The following is a 21868-nucleotide window of genomic DNA, read 5'->3' on the forward strand; positions in this document are numbered from 1 at the left end:
TTCATTAACCGATTTAGGATGCACTTCCTGATCACTGTGATTGGCTCACTTACTGAGGAAAAATCTGCACTTCAAACAAGCAGTCAGCGTTGCAAAATGTTCACTTGTACGCATACTGAAATTACTCAATTAATTATTTTTTTTAGGTGGAATTGCATCAAACACTATGCATTGCAAAATAAGAGTTTGGAAAAAGGAAGAATTCAATCTGATTGGCTGCTATTGAAGCATTCAGTGCCATTTTAGCACATTGCCATAAGGAGATATTTATGTGCGTCTTTTTGTCAACAGTTTAAAAGAGATGGGAAAGATTTCGACATTTTAGAAGATTATGCACGAAAATATAATAATGCTTTCCCGATCTGGCTGGGAAGTTTCTTCGCTACTCTGACTGTCGGTGACTCGAACTATGCTAAAGCCCTTCTGTCCAGACAAGGTATACATTACGCTACTGTTGCTTGTTTCAAAGAAAATGTTTAGAGGGGAACTAAAATTTGTTTAAAAACTTTTTTTTCCAAGCAAAAGTTAGTATGGCTACACACGATATAATAAAATGATCCGATTTTACAGCTTTTCGGTAAAAATAGACGTTTCTTCTTTTTTTTTTTTTTGAGTGAAAATTCCAATCGGGTTTCCTGTTTTTGTTTTTTTCCAATGTTACTTGATCAGGAGTGGGGGGAAATTTCTTATCAATTATTCTTGCATGGTTGTATGGTGTGTGGTAGATAGGGATTCTTACTCATTCGGATTCTGCAGAATTTAAATTTCAGCATTTCCTATCGGAAATTCGAATTTCCTGCCGGAATTCGGAAAACAGAATTCAGAAATTGAAAAAAAATGAAATCGGATTTTTTTTTCAGAATTTTCAGTTCTTGTGCAAAAAATGACTAATAAAACACTCCTCAAAAATAGAGGAAAATTGGAAAAACTGAGATTTGAAAAATCTAAAAAACAGAAAATCGGAAAAAATGAAAATGTAAGATTTCCGTAGAATCGGAAATTAGCATTTCTGATCATCCCTAGTGGTATTGTGACTATTTTGTAATGCAGAGACGCAATCAGCAGGCATAAAGCAATTGGCCAAGCGATCTGGGGGGCAGATTTCTTGAAGAGTGGGGGTCGTTGTACACACGCCTATCGCCTAAGTTGGTCGTAATCGGCTGCCCCAGTCAGGCGTGTGTAAGGGGCTTAAGTCTAGTTAATTATCTGTCCATTTCATTTCCGGGATTTTAACAAAAAGAAAGAATTGTAATGTCTTGGGATCAGTGGCGTAGCTACAGACCACTAGGCACTAGCACTAATGCAGAAGGGCTTGTTTAGGATTTGAAGGGGATTATTTGTGGAGCAAATAACAGGTAACTGGGGGTGTTGTGTTGGGGAGAAGGGGAGGGGGCTGATCAAGGTGCTGAGGGGAAAGAGTACTGGGCAGGGGGGAAGAGAGTAGGTTTGATTGAGGGGGATGAGGGCCATGTGAGGATTCTGGGGTGTGGGGAGAGAGTCTGATAGAGGGTGCTGGGGCGGTAGGAGAGAGAGTGACTGATTCAGGTCCGGGGGTGAGAAAAGGTGTTCAGGAAAGAGCTTAGGCAATTTGAGAATGCTGGAACAGGGTGGGGGGAGAGCTGGACATTAGGGATGATCAGGAGCCCCTCTGGCAGTGTTGCCAGAATTTCCTCAAAATTCGGACGTAGCGCAAATTTTCACCAACGCTCTTTTGTGAATGGTATAGAAGTCGAGGGTGCTGACTTCAGCACCTAATAACAAAGCCCCATACGTGCTATAATCACCAAATTTGCTAAGTACGTGAAAGACAATAGTGGGAATAAGGGCGAACATTTTCCAAACAGACCTTGTGGTTTTTTGAAAAAAATTATTTTTAAGTTGCAAATGAAAACGTTTTTTTAAATGTGGTTAAACGACCCAAAATGTATTTACCAATGGGTATTGAAAGTTTGGGTATATTCTCAGAAACGTCAGCGTATTTAACCATGGCGCAAACTTTCAACACACCGTACAGCTGTAATCTTGCCGTATACACAAATATTGGTGTTATTTGAATAAAGAAAAAAGTCCCAATCCCCTTTGACCCCTCTTTTCCCATACAGACAATTTGTAGACCGAACCATGTGGGGCTCCATACCCTGAGCTAGTGGCCTGCATGGGTCTCATTTTTCAGACCCATACCTGCAGCTCCGCTACCTGCACCCAACCCGCAACCCACTTTCTGGTGAATCTGCTACCTGCACTCGCACCCAACCCACAACCCGACTAAATGAAAACAGGTACCCGAACCCGACCAGCATTTCGGGTAAACCGCGGGTACCCAACCTGATGCCCTGTGCGGGTCTAATTTTTCAATTAGACAAGAGGCTCTTCCCCTCCTCCGTTGCTCAGGTGGAGGTGGAGACCCTGACTGGAGTTACATAGTTACATAGTTATTTTGGTTGAAAAAAGACATACGTCCATCGAGTTCAACCAGTACAAAGTACAACTCCAGCCCATCCCCCACATACCCCTGTTGATCCAGAGGAAGGCGAAAAAAACCCCCACAAGGCATGGTCCAATTAGCCCCAAAAGGGAAAAATTCCTTCCTGACTCCAGATGGCAATCAGATAAAATCCCTGGATCAACATCATTAGGCATAACCTAGTAATTGTTGCCATGGATGTCTTTCAACGCAAGGAAAGCATCTAAACCCCCTTTAAATGCAGGTATAGAGTTTGCCCATAACGACTTCCTGTGGCAATGCATTCCACATCTTAATCACTCTTACTGTAAAGAACCCTTTCCTAAATAAATGGCTAAAACGGTTTTCCTCCATGCGCAGCTCATGTCCTCTAGTCCTTTGAGAAGGCCTAGGGACAAAAAGCTCATCCGCCACCGCCAAGCTATTATATTGCCCTCTGATGTATTTATACATGTTAATTAGATCTCCTCTAAGGCGTCTTTTCTCTAGACTAAATAAACCCAGTTTATCTAACCTTTCTTGGTAAGCGAGACCTTCCATCCCACGTATCAATTTTGTAGCTCGTCTCTGCACCTGCTCTAAAACTGTGATGTGGTGCCCAGAACTGAATTCCATATTCCAGATGTGGCCTTACTAGAGAGTTAAACAGGGGCAATATTATGCTAGCATCTCGAGTTTTTATTTCCCTTTTAATGCATCCCAAAATTTTGTTCGCTTTAGCTGCAGCGGCTTGGCATTGAGTATGATTATTTAACTTGTTGTCGATGAGTACTCCTAAGTCCTTCTCCAAGTTTGATGTTCCTAACTGTATCCCATTTATTTTGTATGGTGCTAGACCATTGGTACGACCAAAATGCATGACTTTACATTTGTCAACATTGAATTTCATCTGCCATGTATGTGCCCATATAGCCATCCTATCCAGATCCTGTTGCAATATGACACTATCTTCCTGAGAGTTGATGATTCTGCACAATTTTGTATCATCTGCAAAAATAGCAACATTGCTCACTACTGCATCTACTAGGTCATTAATAAATAAATTGAAGAGCACTGGACCCAGTACAGACCCCTGTGGGACCCCACTGCTAACAGTCTCCCATTTTGAGTACGATCCATTGACCACAACTCTTTGTTTTCTGTCCATTAGCCAGTTCCCTATCCATGCACACAAACTCTTCCCCAGTCCTTGCATCCTCAACTTTTGCACCAGACTTCTGTGGGGAACAGTGTCGAAGGCCTTTGCAAAGTCCAAGTATATCACATCTACAGCATTCCCAATATCCATATTAGCATTCACTACCTCATAAAAGCTGAGCATGTTAGTCAAACAGGACCTGTCTTTAGTAAACCCATGTTGATGCTGAGAAATAAGATTATTTTCTACTATGAAGTCATGTATAGTATCTCTTAGTAACCCCTCAAATAGTTTGCATACAACTGATGTTAAGCTTACAGGTCTATAATTTCCTGGATCAGATTTTTTGCCCTTCTTAAATAATGGGAAAACGTGGTCTGTACGCCAATCCACTGGGACTCTGCTAGTTGCAAGAGAGTCACAAAAGATAAGATAAAGGGGCTTAGCTATAACTGAACTTAATTCTCTTAGGACCCGAGGATGCATGCCATCCGGGCCAGGTGCCTTGTCTATTTTTAATTTATTTAGTCTTGCCTTTACTTCTTCCTGCGTTAAGTATTTAATATTACAGTTAGAAGATTGAGACTCTTCTGCCTCTGTAATTTGCAACAGTGCTGTTTCCTTTGTGAAGACAGAAGCAAAGAAAGCATTTAATAACTCTTCCTTACCTTGGTCATCCACCATTGAGTCCCCACCCTCATCCTTTAGGATTCCTATACAGTCAACCTTTCTTTTTTTAGAGTTGATGTACTTGTAAAACTTTTTTGGGTTAGATTTGATATCCCTAGCGATTTGATTTTCAGCTTCGATCTTTGCCAGCCTAATTTCTTTTTTACAATTTTTATTGCACTCCTTATAATTGCTTAGTGCAGCCTCAGTCCCCTCCTGTTTTAGGACCTTATAGGCATTCTTTTTCCTCTTCATTTTATCCCTAACCTTTCTATTCATCCATAGAGGCCTTTTTTTATTCCTAGACATTTTGTTTCCATATGGGATATACATAGTTAAATGGGTATAGGGGTACTAATGCACCCCTTACCAATTTCCGAAAACAGTTAAAAATTTAATAAAAACACTACTACTATTAAAGTATTTTATACATGTTTTTCTTATTAATTCTCTGCGTGGAATTCTCAGTGTATGAATTCGGGGCGTGTCTTAAATTGTCCTGCTATCTTATATCAAAAAGTTGGTATGGCAAAACCCCTAAAAGTGAGTTTTTGAGATACTGGTGTGTGAAACCATCTGTCCCATTAAAGGACCAATACAGATGCTTGGAAAGTCAAAGGGGAGGTACTAACTCTCTGCACTCCGTCTCTCTTGTAGATCTGAAGACTTACAGCGTTATGTACCTAAACTTATTGCATTGATATCTGTTTTGTTTTTATAGATCCAAAGGACAATTTTGCCTACTACTTCCTAACAAAATGGATTGGTATGTAATAGTGTTATACTTGGTTAACGTTACAGAGTACCCAGCAAGCTCATGTTGAATCAGAACTCCTAGGAGTGTATAAGGGGCTACAATGGACCATAAGGCCTGGAATCCACTGTAAATCGCAATTGCTAATCGCAAGCGCTAGCGTTTTGAATGAGCAGTTTGTAAGCGATTTCATGAGCGTTTTAGGGAGTGATTTTTAAAAGTGTATCAATTTGCCAGCGGTTGTGTAGCGATTAGCGTTTTAAAGACTGATTGGTCCTTTCAATTAATTTTAATTTTGTTACAGTGTGCAGTAACTTTAAAACGCTAGCAAAATCACTCCGTGCAGGTTTTGATGAGCGATTACGCCAGCGATGATGTACTTTACATTGAAGCGCAAACGCTAACAAAATGCTACATGTCCTACGCGTTTGCGATTTGGAAGTTGCCCCATCCATTATTAGCTGAGCGTTTTGGGAAAACGCTAGCGTTTTCAAGCGCTCCCTAAATGCTCACAAAAACACCATTGTGGGTTCCAGCCCTCAATCCCTTTTTCTAAAATGCTATGGAAAGCAATAGTTTGCCTTCTTAAAACAGAAGGTATTTGCAATTATTCAGGTTGGAGGGCGTTCTGAGATGTTTCCCACGATGCATCACTGCCGAATATGCAAATCATCCTTTGTTGTCCCTGTAAGCTAAACACACCTCCAGAACCCCTGGAATGCAGTGATGTCAGCTTTTTAATTGTACAGAGCTACAATAAACCAACATGCATACAGACTGTTTCAGATGGTTTGATCCTCATCAGTGCATGGCATGGATTAATGTGGCTCTATGGGGTAGGACTTGAAACACCCAGAATTACAGATTGCCCAGCAAGCTCATGGTGAACCAGAACTCCCAGGAGTGTGTAAGGGGATACAATGGACCAAAAAGACCTCTAAATAAAATGCTATGGAAAGCAATATGGTAGTTTGCCTTCTTAAAGAGTAACTGTCAGGCTACAAAAGCTAATTTAAACCTCTATTCTCCTGTGTTAAACAGTTTAGAAGGAAGCCAAAAAGGCATTAGTGAAGATAAAAATCTCTCTTACATTTGATGTGTGCTTATCAGCAAAGCTGTTATTCTTAAGAAGAAGCAAGCCGCATACCATACTGCAAAGCATTCTGGGGCTCTCCCCTCGGCTGCTAATGAGAAGTTACAGGTTCAAGTAACAATAGCATGTAACTCAGTCCAGCGCACAGCACTGATAAATCTCCCTGCAGAGTACACTGCAGGAGTCCGCTATTGTTCCTAGCCACATGGCTAATTAATATTCACTGCACACTAGTGTTATTCAGTACGAGCTTTTCTGTGATCAGGAAGCAGAGAGGACATGACGACACATTTGGCTTCATAGAAGACAGACAAACATGGAACCTGCCATGAGCTGTCAGGAGCATCATTCTCTGCATATACTATATAAAAATTCTTTGAAATCCAAACGTGGACAGTGAAATGCATATGTAATGTAAGTACAGCCAATATTTAACTACTGATATATGTGTTTATTTTCTCTGAGACCTTATACCTAACAGCTCCTCTTTAAAACAGAAAGTATTTGCAGTTATTCAGGCTGGAGTGAGTTCTGCGATGTTAGTGAAGTTGCAGAATAAAGGTTATCTGTATTGTTAGATGGTATGGTTAATGTGAGGGTGTGTTGGATGAAACACCACATTAACTGAAAAAAAGAATCCAATGAGAAATGATTTATTAAAGAGAAACTTCAACCTAAACAAACATACTGTCATTAAGTTACATCAGTTATGTTAATTAAAATAGATGGTTAATATAACCTCTTACCCACCTGCTTTAAAAGAACAGGCAAATGTTTGTGATTTCACGGGGGCAGCCATCTTTTTGGTTGAAAGGAGGTGACAGGGAGCATGAGACACAGTTCCAACTTTCCTGTGTCCTGATCACCCCTCCCAGCTGCACGCGCTAGGCTTCAAATCTCAAATTCAAAATGTAAAAAATTTTTTTGCACCAAAACATCAAAACGAGAACAACAATATCAGAAATCCCATCATGCTTTGCACAGCATCAGGGAAAAATGCCAGGGCAGTTTTCTTCTGTGCAGCTAAAAATGAGGCTTGGGTAAGAAAAACAAAGCTCTGATGCTGTGAAACTGTTAAAGAAACACCAAGCCTTTTCAGTTCTGCTGAGTAGATTTTTAGTCTGGAGGTTCACTTTAAGCTTACTTATCCTGTTGGTTTTAGTGTTTGTTGTCAGATTTAAAGTGGAACTGAAAGGTCCTAAAAAGAAATAAGTTTCACTTTTCTGGTGCTTCTGTCAGCCCCCTGCAGCCGACCTGTGCCCACACCGTGACGTAGCGATCCTCCATTCCCCCGCCACAGCTCACTTTTCTTCTTGTAGTGGAAGCCGACTTCTAAGTCGACCTCTACTGCGCTGTGGCCACACGTATCCTCGTAAATGTTCCCGTCGCCAGGAGTGCCTGTGCCTGCTCAGTAAGCTCCCGGCGACGGGAACAAGGATGTGTGAACCCAGGGCCACGCAGGGGCAGTGGAAACCCACTGTACGAAAGGAATGGAGGAACAGTATGTCATGTCGCAGGCACAGGTCGGCTGCAGGGGGCTGGCAGAAGCCCCAGGTAAGTGAAACTCGTAATTTTTTATAGACCTTTCAGTTCCGCTTTAAGAGAAATGTGATATGAAAAAAAGAAAATAATATTGTGCTGGTTTCAATTTTTACTGTTTCTCCGATATGCAAAAAGTAATATCCCTTCTGCCATTTTTTAACCCAGCTTAGTGTTAATTTTTCCTCCCTATTGTAGAGCGGGCAGAGGGGGATTTTGAAACTCGCCCCCGCTCACGGAAGTCCGAGCATCATCTCCATGGCAACAGGACGTCAGATGACAGTGACGTCAGGACTTGCCAGCGTAATACACGCTGGCACTTCCTGACGTAACATCATGTGATGTCCTGTTGCCATGGAGATGACGCGGGACTTCCGTGAGCAGAGGTAAGTTTCAAAATCCCCTCCTCTCGCTTTTTTACAGGGAGGGAGAGGGGAAGGAGGGGCAGGAGGCCTCCTGTTGGTGGGCCGGTGTAACAGCACACGCAGGCCAGATCCGTAGTTTGCCCATCATTGGGCTAAACTCTGTAAATACATACAGGGTGCATTTCTCTATGTTTTCCTTCTGTCCTGTGCAAGAGTTCAGGTCCACTTTGAAGTTAAAAAACATACATGAAATGAAATTGGGAGATTTCACTCTTTGAATCATAGCTCTGATCTCTGTACTGTGATTCTGTCCTGCAGGGAAAGGGTTACTGGTGCTGGATGGACAGAAGTGGTTCCAGCACCGCCGGCTGCTCACTCCGGGGTTCCACTATGATGTCCTGAAGCCGTATGTCAAAGTCATGTCAGACTGCACTAATATCATGCTGGTAAGGAGCAGCACATTCATGTGGATGTGGATGGAATAGCCTTTATTGGTCAGTCAGCAAGTGACCCCAATTTGTTGAGTGTAAAAAACCTCCGCGCCGATTCGCCACTACCCGCCGCGCTGCCCCCCTCCCAGACCCCATGCGCTGCCTGGCCAGTCAGTGCCAGGCAAAGCTGAGGGGTGGATCGGGACTCCCTTTGAAGTCACGATGACGTCATCCCGCCCATCGTCATGGCGACAGGGAGAAGCCCTAATGGAAATTGCGTTCAGAACGGGATTTCCGGACGAGCTTTATCGCCGGATGCGATCGGAGCGGGTGGGGGGATGCCACTTCACAACGGCTATCATGAAGCGAGCCCTAGGCTCGCTACATGATTTATAAAAAATTAAAAAAAAAAAACTGCTGCGCTGCCCCGTGGTGGTTTTTAATAGACCGCCAGGAGGGTTAAGTGGCTTCTGAACCTTGCATTATGTTTGGCCCACTATAGATCATCAGGGAAGCCATATGAGGGAGGAGCACTAGACACCAGGAAACTGTATAGGGGAGGGAGGGATCACAAGACATCCAGGAACTGTTTAGTGGGACCACTAGACACCATGGAGTTGTTAAGTGTTTGTAGATTCACCCTCTCACCACCACTCACCAGGTCAGTAGTCTTGACCTGTAGGCCAGGGCAGGTCCCCAGCAGGTACACCACTCCTGCTAAACCACACTGTAGATCATAGAAATCAGAGACCGCACTCAGAAGGCTTTTTCAACCACTGTATTCACAGGAAACCAAGCATGACAAAATATACGACATGTTTTGGTCGTCGCCCTTCCTCAAGTGTCACTTGAGAAAGGGCGACGCCCGAAACATGTTGTGTATTTGTCATGCTTGGTTTCCTGTGAATACAGTGGTTGAAAAAGCCTTCTGAGTATGATCTCTGATTTCTATGATCTATGGAGCTGTTAAGTGGTGGAAGGGGGGCCACCAGATACAAGGGAACTGTATAGGGGAGGGCAATATACAGCAGGGGACTGTATAGGAGAGGGAGGATGATTAGACACCAGGAAACTGTATAGGTGATGGTAGGTGGCATTATACATCATGGAACTCTGTAGGGGAGGGAGGAGAGGCAGTAGACACCAGGGAAGTGCATGGAGGAGGGCGGGGGACATTAGACACCAGGGAAGGGAGGGAGGTGGCTTCCGGACATTGAGGCTGGGCTGCGACAATGTCCCAGCATTAAATTTCATCCCACTTTGTATTTGAGTTTGACACCCTTGGCTTACCACAATGCAATAGAGAGGATCAGCACTGATACTGACAAATATTTGTGCTGCAATCAAGACCAACTACCCTATAGAGCTCACAGACCACAATGCAACACAGGGTCAGGACTGCAAGTATCAAAAAAAGCTATGTTACTATATTTCAGTCATACAAGAAGTATAAAAAACAATTAGTAGAGACAGACTGCCGTTTCAGGGTGTACCCCACTTTATAAAGCTGTTGGACAAGGGGGGGGGGGGGGGGGGGTAACCTGAAACAGCAGCCTGTCTCTGCTGATTGGCTTCCTAAACTTTTTGTATGACTGAAATATAGTAGAAGCGCTTGTTTAATACTTGCAGTGCTGATCCTGTATTGCATTGTGGTCTGTGAGCCCTGTAGGGTAGTATGGCTGAAAATTACAGTAAGGGCCCGTTTCCACTAGTGCGGTGTGATTGTGTTGCGGAAAATGCAAAAAACAAATTTGCGGATGCAAATTCGTATGCGTTTGTATGCGAATTTTAATGTGAAAACGCGATAACATTCTCATCTGTTTGTAAGTATGCCTTGTGGTGTGCGAATTCTGATGGCTCTGCTGTGTAGATTTTTTCTGCACAGTCCACCGTACAGAATTTCTGACAAGTGGAAACAGGCCCATTGATTTATATTGGTTATGTGAATCTGCATGCAGAAAACATGCAGATTCACTCTAGTGGAAGCAGGCCCTCACTGTCATTTCCTGTTGGCTGTAACTCGGCTTGAGCTACGTTCTAACCAGACTGGAAAGTGTGTGGGGCCATCTAGTGGCCAAAAAGAATATTACAATAAAAAAAATTAATAATACATTTCCTATCCCCATAACAAGCCCATTAATTAATTATGCTCCCTCCCTGCCCCCATATAACACAATTGAAAAAAAAAATAAATAAAGTGACCAATTTTAACCACTTAAGCATATCTGGATGAGTATTCTCATCCAGATAGATGCCGCTTAAGGCAAACTGGATGAGTATTCTCTACCAGTGTGTAAGTGGCGGTTGGGAAAGGGAAGCAAGACTTCCCCAAGCCATTCGCAGTCCCTGTAATGAATGGACATGACTCCGATCAGGGGCCATTCATAAGAAAGAATGTAAATGAAATAAAAAAAAAAAAAGGCGAAACACTTCCTGGTTAACCAGGGAGTGTTTCTACTGCCATCTAGTGGTGAAAAGTTGAATTATACATGCCCCAGATTTTGTTTATTAAAAAAATGTATATAAATAATCCCTTCCAAAGGCCCTCCTCCCACCCCAGTTACCAAGTACACAGATTGGGAAGGGGGGGCGAGAGTAAAAAAATAAATCCATAGTTTCCTTAGGAACTCATCTTTCTTAATATTTATGTCGTGGGGGTATATTACTGTTGTTTTAAACCATAAGGGCTTACAATTGATGAGACACACACAAAAAAAGACAGACAAAAAAACCAGAAAAAATACACCCTAATTTCCAAATATTATATTGACGCCATACATTGTACTAGGAACATATTTTAAATGTTGTGATAGCTGGGGCTAATGGGCAAATAAAGTGGATGGGTTTTATTTATAGTAGCATTGCTTATTTTAAAACTATAGGGGATGGAATTGGAGAAATAGTGTAATTACTGAAAACAAGTATTGCCCACAAAATCTGTAACCTCTTGAGGACCACAGGTTTATTCCCCCTATTCAGCACTGAGCAGCTTTAACAGTTTGAGCAGTCGTACAACTTAGCACTCAAATTAATTTTACTTCCTTTTCTTGCCACTAACAGAGCTTTTATTTGGTAGTTTCTGATTGCTGCTGCCACTTTTTTTTAATAAATGGTATCATCCTGATTTAAAACTTCTCTCTTTTTTTTCAATAATAAACCCAATTTTTTTACTTTCCTCCCTCCCTCTTAAATGGACCTGGACTGCAATCAATACACTACATCACCTCTCATAGGCTGATGCTGTCTATGAAAGGGATTAGATTGTGAGCTACTCAGCCAGCTAAGTGACAATGCTATACCCTGTACAGCGCTGCAGGAGATCGCAGCACTGTACACAGTTATTTCTGAATTTTTTCTGCTAAAACAGCCTGCCTTCAGTATGGAGCTTACAGAAAGTGTCATTTAAAGAGTCTTTTTACTAAAACCAGTTATCTAAAGTAACTGAGGGCCCAGAATTTAAGCATATCATCCTTAAATTCCAACACTAGGGACATCATTTAAATAGTGTAATAACCAAGTCAAATGGGCAAATAAAGTGTGTGGGTTTTAATTACAGTAGCATGTTTTGTTTTAAAACTATATAATTGGAAAACTGAGACATAATAATTTTTTATTATTATTCTTATTCACTTCAAAATGCATATAAAATAAAATAATTTTTAGCAAAAAGAAAGCCTAATTTGTGCCAAAAAACAAACAAACGGTATAGATCATTTCAGTGTGATAAGTAGTGATAAAGTTATTACCAAATGAATGGAAGGAGCGCTGAAATGTGGAAATTGTTCTGGTGTTTAACCACTTCAGCCTTCAGTCGTTTTCACTTTATGCATCCGAGCAATGTTCACCTTCCATTCATTAGCCTATAACTTTATCACTACTTATCACAATGAACTGATCTATATCTTGTTTTTTCCGCCACCAATTAGGCTTTCTTTGGGTGGTACATTTTTCTAAAAGCCACTTTACTGTAAACGCATTTTAACAGGAAGAATAAGAAAAAACTGAAAAAATTAATTATTTCTCAGCTTTCAGCCATTATAGTTTTAAAATAATACATGCCTCCATAATTAAAACTCACGTATTGTTACACCGTTAAAATTATGTCCCTATAACAATGTATTGCGACAATATTTTATTTGGAAATAAAGGTGCATTTTTTCCGTTTTGCATCGATCACTATTTACAAGTTTAAAATAAAAAAAATACAGAAATATTTCATCTTTACATTGATATTTAAAAAGTTTAGACCCTTAAGTAAATATTTGCATGTTTTTTTTTTTTTATATTAAACATTTTATTTAGGTATTTTTTGGGAGGGTGGGATGTAAAGAGTACTTTTATAATGTAAATGTGTGTTGAGTTTTTCTTTTTTTACTTTTAAGTTGTAGTTTTACTTTTTGGCATCCATGAGTTTGTTTACATGACATCACTCTAAGCGTAACATACGCTTAGAGGAACTCATGGGGGACGCAACAGCCAGAAAAAGCTGAGCTTCTGAGAGAAGCTGTCGCTTTTTCTGCGGGGGAGAGGAATCAGTGATCGGGCACCATAGCCCGATTCACTGATTCGTGGGCTAACGATCCGCGGCCGGGAGCGCGCGTGCACGCGCATGATCGGCCGCCGCGGGAGCGCGCGGACGCGCACATGGCCTCCTGGGCGTAGCTAGTACGTCCAGGAGGCCAAAGTAGTTAAGGGAAAGAACCCAAGTCCTCGTTCACATCTAAAATTATGATTGCAGGAGTGATTTTTTTCACGATTAACGCGGAAAAATCACTGGACAAGGTAACGTCTTGGAAGCGATCGCGATTAGCGGTTCTATGCATGCTAATCGCGATAGCTCCAGAATCGCCGCCAAAACACTGCAGGTAACGTGTTTGCGATTACTGCTAATCGCAAAACACCCACGATGGCGGCAGTGAGAACACTGCCATAGGAATACATGGGCTAGGCGTTTAAAAAAAAACGCTAGCGGTTTGCGGTGAGCAGGAATCGAGCGATTCCCGCTCAGGTATGAACAAGGCCTTAGAGGTGAAGTGATTAACCCTCAAGGTAAGCTGTATACAAACTATACACTGACTACGTTACATTGTATAAAAGTGTCGTATCTTTAGTGCAGTCCAATACATGATATAATAATATATTTATGAAAATGTGAGAGACGAGAGACTGTAGGTGAATATTGCTTACATAAAGGTCCCACCACAAGGCCTGGTAAGAATGACTTAGAGAAATGATCTTGTATACAATGAAGATTATCTCCACACTTGAAAGCATAATTTCATACTTTAGTACAGCAAAGTCCCTGTTATCTGGATAAGGATAAGGACCAGAGGCGCCAAAAAGAGTAAAAACAATGCTAAGATTAAAAATTGGGGGGAGACGTACTCACCACCCATCCAACAGACCAAGAACCAATATAAAACACAATGTTCAGTCAAAAAATCAGCAATTTATTGGTACTCCCAGGTGCTACGCGTTTCACGGGATTATCCCGCTTCCTCAGGCAATCAAACAGGAGCACAAGCTCCTGAAATGATGGACAATCGAGATTGTTCAAATCGCAAATAACAATTTATTTTGGCACTCCGCAACGCGTTTCGCAGGTACAACCCGCTTCATCAGGCAAGGAGTGCAAGCTCAAAAAGGTCCAATAGTGGCAATGCGCCTCTGTGAGTACCAATAAATTGCTGATTTTTTGACTGAACATTGTGTTTTATATTGGTTCTTGGTCTGTTGGATGGGTGGTGAGTACATCTCCCCCCAATTTTTAATCTTAGCATTGTTTTTACTCTTTTTGGCGCCTCTGGTCTTTATCCTTATCACAAAACAATCCACCTATGGTGGCAAGGATTCTTCCTAATTTCTTTCTACAGAGAGCGACATCTTATACCTGAGTGGGGTCAGGTTCTAATTCTCCCCACCGGCATATGGAGTGGTTGCCTAGGGGCAACCCGTGTTTGTGAGTATAACTTTTTCTACTAATCTTTCTTCTACTGTTCTGAAATACCGCACCATTTGGGCTCTCGGTCTTTTGTTTTTGTTTCTGAAGTGCATGCCTGTTATCTGGAATTCAGGCAACTGGAAGTCTCAACTAACCGGCATGCTTGAGGGATAGCAGGAACCTCTGTTGGGTGGGCTTTCTGTGGGTGCTGGTGCTGGCAGGCTGTAAAATACTCACCAAGGCTCCAGCGATGCCTGGAAGTCTCCCTATATCTTCTCGCGGGCTCCTAGCGGCTTTCCGGTATCTGTGTACGGAAGCAGGAGTGTCACATGACCCGATGCGGGTCAGCTGAGCTGACGCTCCGGTTCCTGTGCACTGAGGAAGCCGGAAAGCCGCTCTGAGCCCGCGGGGAGACAGAGGGAGACTAGCAGGCATCAATGGAGCCTTGGTGAGTATTTTAGGGGGGAGGTTTGTACTATTTTGACCAGTTGCTGAAGCAACCGGCAAGCACATGTATCCAGCATCAGGTGATCCCCGCCGGTGTCGGATACCGATGACTTTGTTATAATATCATTTACATTTTGTATTACTTTTCTTGCATTAAATTTGCTACTGCTTTGTCTGCTATGTGCTTAGCAGGTATTATATACAGTATGATGAAGTTTAGGTCACAGGCAGAGTCGGGACAAGGTCCTCCAGCACTCAAGGCTGAGACACCAAAGTGTGCCCCTCCATCCCTCCCACCCAAGCCATCACACACTGATTGCTATTAGAATAAGAGGCACCCCAGCGCCCCCAACACCTTAATCTCTAGTTATCTGGTTTGCAGTCACTGCCATGTATCCCCTTTTCTTATTTCTCTCTGCTCAAAACACAATAGGGGAATGATAGCGGAGTGAGTTGTGCGCCCCCTCCTACACTGCATCCTGAGGCTGGAGCCTCTCTTGCCTCTGCCTCGGCCCGGCCCTGGTCACTCACAGGGTCCATACATCAAGACCTATAAAACAAGACACAACAATAATAATTTGATTTGCTCTTGATTAGGATAAATGGGAGCATTTGGTCTCCGATAAGAAGCCAGTGGAGCTCTTCCATCACGTCAGCCTCATGACGCTGGACTCCATCATGAAATGTGCCTTCAGCTACGACAGCAACTGCCAGTTTAACAGGTAAGAGTTTTGGTATAAACATGATTTTTATTCTTTGTGGACATCAAGTGGCTAAAACCGGCAAGAGTACAAGATAGACGTGATACTCCGCTCACAACCTCTATCAGCCAACAGTGCAGGAAAATGGGCTGCTCAAACCCACAAGTCCATATAGTGAAGGTGAGATCTGCACTGTGTCGGTTGAACAAATGGCTTTATTTAATCAGACACATATCAATCCAAACACCACATGCTGACATGTTTCGCACATGGCACTGTCCTAATCATAGCATAGGTACAAAGTAGGGATGGTCGGAAATGTCGATTTCCGAATCTGCAGAAATTCAGATTCCCGCCAATGCCGATTACCGATTTCACAGATTTTCGATTGGTTTCCGATTTCCGAGTTCGGATTTCCGAGTAGTGTTTTTTTGGTGAATTTTTTTTTTGCATTCTCTGATTGGCCAAATACTTCCAAGCAGGGGTGTAACTAGAAGTCCCTGGGCCCCCCTGCAAGAATTTGAGCGCTCATGGCCGTTTTGGGGGGGGGGGGGCAGGAGGGATCGCAGCAGGAGGGGAGAGCTTTGCACATCAGCGGGGAGGGGGGACAGTCCCCCCCCTCCCTCACCTCGGGCTCTCCCCTCTGCGCTCCCCCTCCTGCACCTACCTAAGCGGCGGCGGCGGCAGCAGCTATAATTGCCTCCATTCACCACGGAGGTCTCCGATCTGCAAGTTGTGATAATGCAGTATTTGTACAGAAATCCGATTTCCGAGTACGTTTTTTTTATTTCTTTTTATATTTTTTTTATTTTTTGCATTCTCTGATTGGCCAAATACTTTTGAGTTGTTTCTGCATACTCTGATTGGTCCATTGTTTCCGAGTTCTGTGATTGGCCCAAAATTACCAAATTGCAGTAATGCAGTATTTCTGCAGAAACACGATTTCTGAGTTCTGTTTTCAGATTTCCGAGTTCCGCTCAGAAATTCAGATTTCCGATCGGAAATTTGGAAATTTCAATTCCGCGAAATCCGAATGAGCATCCCTAGTACAAAGTGAAAGGAGGGGCCCATATATTAAATGGAGCCACACCAGTAACAAGTGCTCAAAAATCCCACCTACAAAAGGGGGTGTACATAAAAACCGAGGAAAAATCCTCAAGTAAGATCAATACATAAAAACATAATGTAATGTAAATGTAAATACACACATGATCTAAAGTGGTACAATAAACAGCAGCAATACAGATGTCAAATAATATTGTAGAAGAAACTAGATGTAAACTAGATATGAACTAAATATGAATACTACCAAGGGCACCACACTTAGACATCATATAGTATGGAATTTAAGTGACCAAATTCAGGTCCCATCTAGCGTTAAGACCCTTAGGGACGCGTGTCCCCAGTTGAAAAATCCAAAATGCCTCCCGGGTGAGAAGACATTTGTAAACCTCACTACCTCTAGTGGGCCTTAAAATGCACTCTATGCCCTGAAATGAGAAAGAGGACATATCGCCAGAGTGGACCGATCTAAAATGTTTGGCCACATTGGATATCTCCAAAGTCAGCCAGCCAGCCCCCCTATAATGTTCTCCCACTCGTTGTCTTAAATGTCGGGTGGTAGACCCCACGTACTGGAGACGGCACGTGGAGCATGCAATCAGGTAAATGACAAACTTAGTGTCACAGTTGATGTATTGCTTCATGGAAAAAGTCCTACCATTCGAGAAAGAGGTAATATACCGTGTAGGCTGATGGACTGTACAGTAGTTGAAAGTAGAAAAGTTGCATTTATATGATCCCACGGTAGTCAACAGGCAAGGTCGGTGGGTGTTAGTAGATAACATACTGGGAGACAACCTGCTGCCTAATGTGGGGGCCCTCCTGTTTGCAAAGTTAACCCCTTGTTAAATAAAAATCTTTTGTCACATACAAGGATTTCGTTATTGAGGTAAGCCACCTCATATTATTTCTTCGATTTTAAGCTGTTTTTAGATGCTTTTATTTCAACCAGGGCGCCTCTTTACCTCTAATTGTGCCTTGTTTAAGAACAATGTTCAAAGTATTCGGTTCGGTAGTGTTCGGTATTCCTGACTATAGGTGGTCACAAAAACAGGACTGTTGTCAGGCTGCGAGACCACTCTGGAAGAATCCAAGGTCAACAGTTCCTCCCTACTTTTGATTAGGGGCACATTCCTCCCTCTTTCTATCATCCATTTTGGATAACCAGGTTCAGTAAGTCGGGAACCCACAGTGTCCAACTCCACGCCAAGGCCCAAATCGTCTGAACAATTTGTGTGCACCCGTATCGATTCCCCCACCGGGACTGCCCAGATAGTATGAGGAGGATGGCAGCTGTTGGCCCTCAGAGTGGATTTGCCACTGCAAGGCTTGCGGTATGTGTTAGAGATGACGAAAGCCAGGGAGGAACTGCCTCTCAGTGTAAGGTCTAAATAATTGACCTCAGAGCGTGACCACTGAAAATTAAATGCAAGGTTCTGATTGTTGATGTTAAACTCCACAAATCCTGTAGCCTCGTCGGGCGTGCCGTTCCATATGACCAGCAGGTTATCAATATATCTGCCATACCACACAATATGACCATAAAAAATGTTAGAATCACTAAAAAAATGGAGTTCCTCCCACCAGCCCATATATAAGTTGGCAAGTGAGGGAGAAAATGTTGCTCCCATGGAGGCTCCACAACGCTGTAAATAAAAATCTGAGTAAAAAAGAAAATAGTTGTGTGTAAGCAGGTATTGGACGGCAAGCCTGACGAAGGTATGGAGGTCTGCAGAAAAAGCAGAGTATCACTCACTATCTAACCTGGGGGGCGCCTGTCACTCACTATCTAACCTGGGGAGCGCCTGTCACCCACTATCTAACCTGGGGGGCCCCTGTCACTTACTATCTAACCTGGGGGTGCCTGTCACTCACTATCTAACCTGGGGGGCCCATGTCACTCACTATCTAACCTGGGGGCACCTGTCACTCATATATCAAACCTAGGGGGCGCCTGTCACTCACTATCTAACTTGGGGGACGCCTGTCACCCACTATCTAACCTGGGGGATGCCTGTCACTCACTATCTAACCTGGGGGGCCCCTGTCACTCACTATCTAACCTGGGGGGCGCCTGTCACTCACTAACCTGGGGGGGCCCTGTCACTCACTATCTAACCTGGGGGCCCCTGTCACTCACTATCTAACCTGGGGGGTGCCTGTCACTCACTATCTAACCTGGGGGCTCCTGTCACTCACTATCTAACCTGGGGGGTCCCTGTTACTCACTATCTAACCTGGGGGGCACCTGTCACTCACTATCTAACCTGGGGGACGCCTGTCACTCACTATCTAACCTGGGACTGATGATTTGTGAGGGGCCCCAAAATTTCTGATGGCGGCCCTGGCCGGGTTTATGAATCTTGGGCAGGTGATGAAATACTGGTACGACAGGAGGAGATGAAACACCCAGATACTCTGCTGACTGTTTAGACAGAACTTCCAGACTCTCACCCAGTCCCAGAGACAAAAGTGAAAGCAGACGATTATAAAATTCTGCTATAGGATCACTTCAGAGTGGGGAATAAGTATTGGGATCCCGAAGTTGCCTCAAAGCTTCAGCACAATAAACCTCTGTATCTAGCATGACCACTGCTCCTTCCTTATCTGCATTTCTTATCACGATACGTGCATTCTCTCTAAAGCCGCATCTACACGAGTAGATGCGGCCGCGATGCTCCTTATCTGATGCGGCTCGATTGATAAGATCCGACAGGATGGATCTCCGCACCGCCGATTCCCTGCTCGATCCCCGCGAGGGGACAATGGCAGAGAATCGTGCGGGAGATAAGCAGCGCCGGCGGGGACGAGCGGGCACGAGCGGGGAATCGAATGCGGCGCACGCACGGCGAGCTGGGACGCGGCGGGCACGCGGAAGAGGCGATCCGGCGGCTAATCGAGCCGCTGGATCGCTACAATGTCCCATGGTGTAGATGGGGCTTATGGGAGGAGAGCACCTGCTTTTCAGCAAAGGAAAGATTACTATGGTAGCTGGAGGTATTAGCAGAGGCAAGCTCGAGTAGTTCTTTTTCGATAAGTTCTTGTAAAGCATCCACAGGGGGACTGCGGGCAGAGGTGGGGTAAAATGCTGGATTGCGGATAGGAATAGGCCTAACATCATCCTCGGAAACCAGAGGCACTGTCTCTGTGAGCAATTGCTCCAATGATAAAAGAGACTTGGGGCTTGATTCACAAATATGTGATAACTCAGTTATCACGCCTAAAAGCTTTGCACGTGCAAACTAGGATGCTAAGTAGTTGGCACGTGCAAAGTGGCTTTTCACTGGCGTGAGAACACTTTGCATGCTTTAGTGAATCAAGCCCTTAGTGTCCTGAAAATTCCTTATGTCAGGTAAGGCCATACCCTTTTTTGCCGCAATATCGCCACCACCGTCCTTCCGCAGATCCATGAAATGCTTTCTCAGAAGGATGGACCTAACACATTTTTTCACATCCAAAAGTGTAGCAAACACATCAAAATGAAACACAGGAGCAAAAGAATGGCCTCGTGAAAGTAGTGAGACTTCAGAGGGGTTCAAAATGGCTGCAGAAAGGATAATGACAGTATGGTTATTCTGTGTAGTACACACAGATCTAGCCCTCCTATGTTGTATGCCCCCTCTCCTCGTGTGCCTCTTTTATTTTTGTACCTGGTGGGGAGAGAGGAAGGCTGTTGGTTTTTTTGACTGCAAACCATTAGAAGAAACAATTGTAGTAGAATTGGTAGAAATCCCAGGGCCTCCCATAGCTCCTTGTGAGAAAACTACGGAACCATCCGATAGATCCGACTGTGAGTTGGAGGTTTTAGGTGAACTAAAAGTCACTTTTTTGGCAGGCTTAGATCTTGGTCGTCGGATGGTGGATCTCAGCGACCGAAAATGGCCTCCCACCGTCTCCGCTCATAAACAACATCCCTTTTATAAACATTAACATCTCTGAGATATTTCACACGTTTGGTATCAGTGATCAAGGACTCCTCCCTTCCTCCCTCCTCCCTTCCTCCCTCCTCAAGTCCTAAAGAGAAAGAGAGAGAGAGCTCCTTTTTCTCTTGGGTATATCACAATGGTACATGCTAGACTGGCTTCAGCATGTAGCATTGTAGTGTGTTGTGTTGGTGGTATAAAGGTTAGGATAGCAGCCTACCAAGTACTAGACCTGGGTTCGATTCCTGGCCAATGTATGAAAGCTCGCTTTTGAAATCCTACAATTCCCTAAGCAAGCTCCTTTTTCTCTTGGATATATCACAATGGTACATGCTAGGCTGGCTTCAGCATGTAGCATTGTAGTGTGTTGTGTTGGTGGTATAATGGTTAGGATAGCAGCCTACAGAGCGGTAGGCCTGGGTTCGATTCCTGGCCAATGTATGTGAGTTGGCTTTTGACGTCCTACAAATCCCTAAGCAAGCTCATTTTTCTCTTGGATATATCATAATGGTACATGCTAGGCTGGCTTCAGCATGCAGTGTTGGTGGTGGTATAGTGGTGAAGAGAGCTACCTACCAAGCACTAGACCTGGGTTCAATTCCTGGCCAAGGTATGTAAGCTGGCTTTTGAAATCCTACAATTCCCTGGAAGACGAGACCCTCCTCCCTGAGGGAGGAAGGGAGGAGGGAGGAAAGGAGGAAGGGAGTCTATCGAGTAGAAATTCTTCTTATTAGGCAGAAATCAGTTTGGTGGGGAAAAAAATTTGAATTCCGTAAAGTACATTTGCATTCAGTTTCTTTTGGACACTGCGGCCTCCAGCAAGGAAACAGTTAATTAGATAACGACCCACTCCATTGTCCTGCATCCTGAAAAGGTGCTGTATTGCTTTGAAGCCTATACATGTAAACACCTACCTGTTCTGAATATTGGTCTAGAGTCTAAGTGGGACAGGAAACCCTTGAAATTTGTATGTCACAGCAAGCCCAGATGTGACGGGGCTCTGCAAACACTCTGATGTCACAATTTGGGGAATTTGCATTATTTCTGGAATTGCACATTAGGTGCCTCCGGGCTACAAAGCGGCCTATAAGAGCCAGCATAGAACACTCAAAACTTGTACTTCCCCAGGAGCTAGCAACACACTAGAAGTGCCCCAGCTACTGGTCGGAAACCGCGGACTCCTCGCAAACAGCGCTCTGATCTGTATGCTGATAACATTTTATTCCTGTTTTTATTTTGTTTATGAGCAAACTGTCTTGTTGTGTGTCTTTGTAATTTTTACTTTGTTTTTGTAAATCTTTTGTATATATTCCTGTCTGCACTGTTCCACTTTTTGGAATA

General features: G+C 43.4%; 1 protein-coding gene across 1 annotated transcript in view; it reads left to right on the forward strand.

Moving 5' to 3' along the window:
* Positions 1–21868, forward strand: part of LOC137520728 (cytochrome P450 4A12A-like) — an 89199-nt gene that overhangs the window by 21080 nt on the left and 46251 nt on the right. Inside the window, exons 2-5 of the mRNA XM_068239026.1 lie at positions 292–436; positions 4993–5037; positions 8341–8468; positions 15439–15563. Coding sequence (XP_068095127.1) covers positions 292–436; positions 4993–5037; positions 8341–8468; positions 15439–15563 — 443 coding nt within the window. The remainder of the gene's footprint in view (positions 1–291; positions 437–4992; positions 5038–8340; positions 8469–15438; positions 15564–21868) is intronic.

The sequence above is a fragment of the Hyperolius riggenbachi genome, chromosome 6 (assembly GCF_040937935.1).
Source record: "Hyperolius riggenbachi isolate aHypRig1 chromosome 6, aHypRig1.pri, whole genome shotgun sequence".
Taxonomy (NCBI): domain Eukaryota; kingdom Metazoa; phylum Chordata; class Amphibia; order Anura; family Hyperoliidae; genus Hyperolius; species Hyperolius riggenbachi.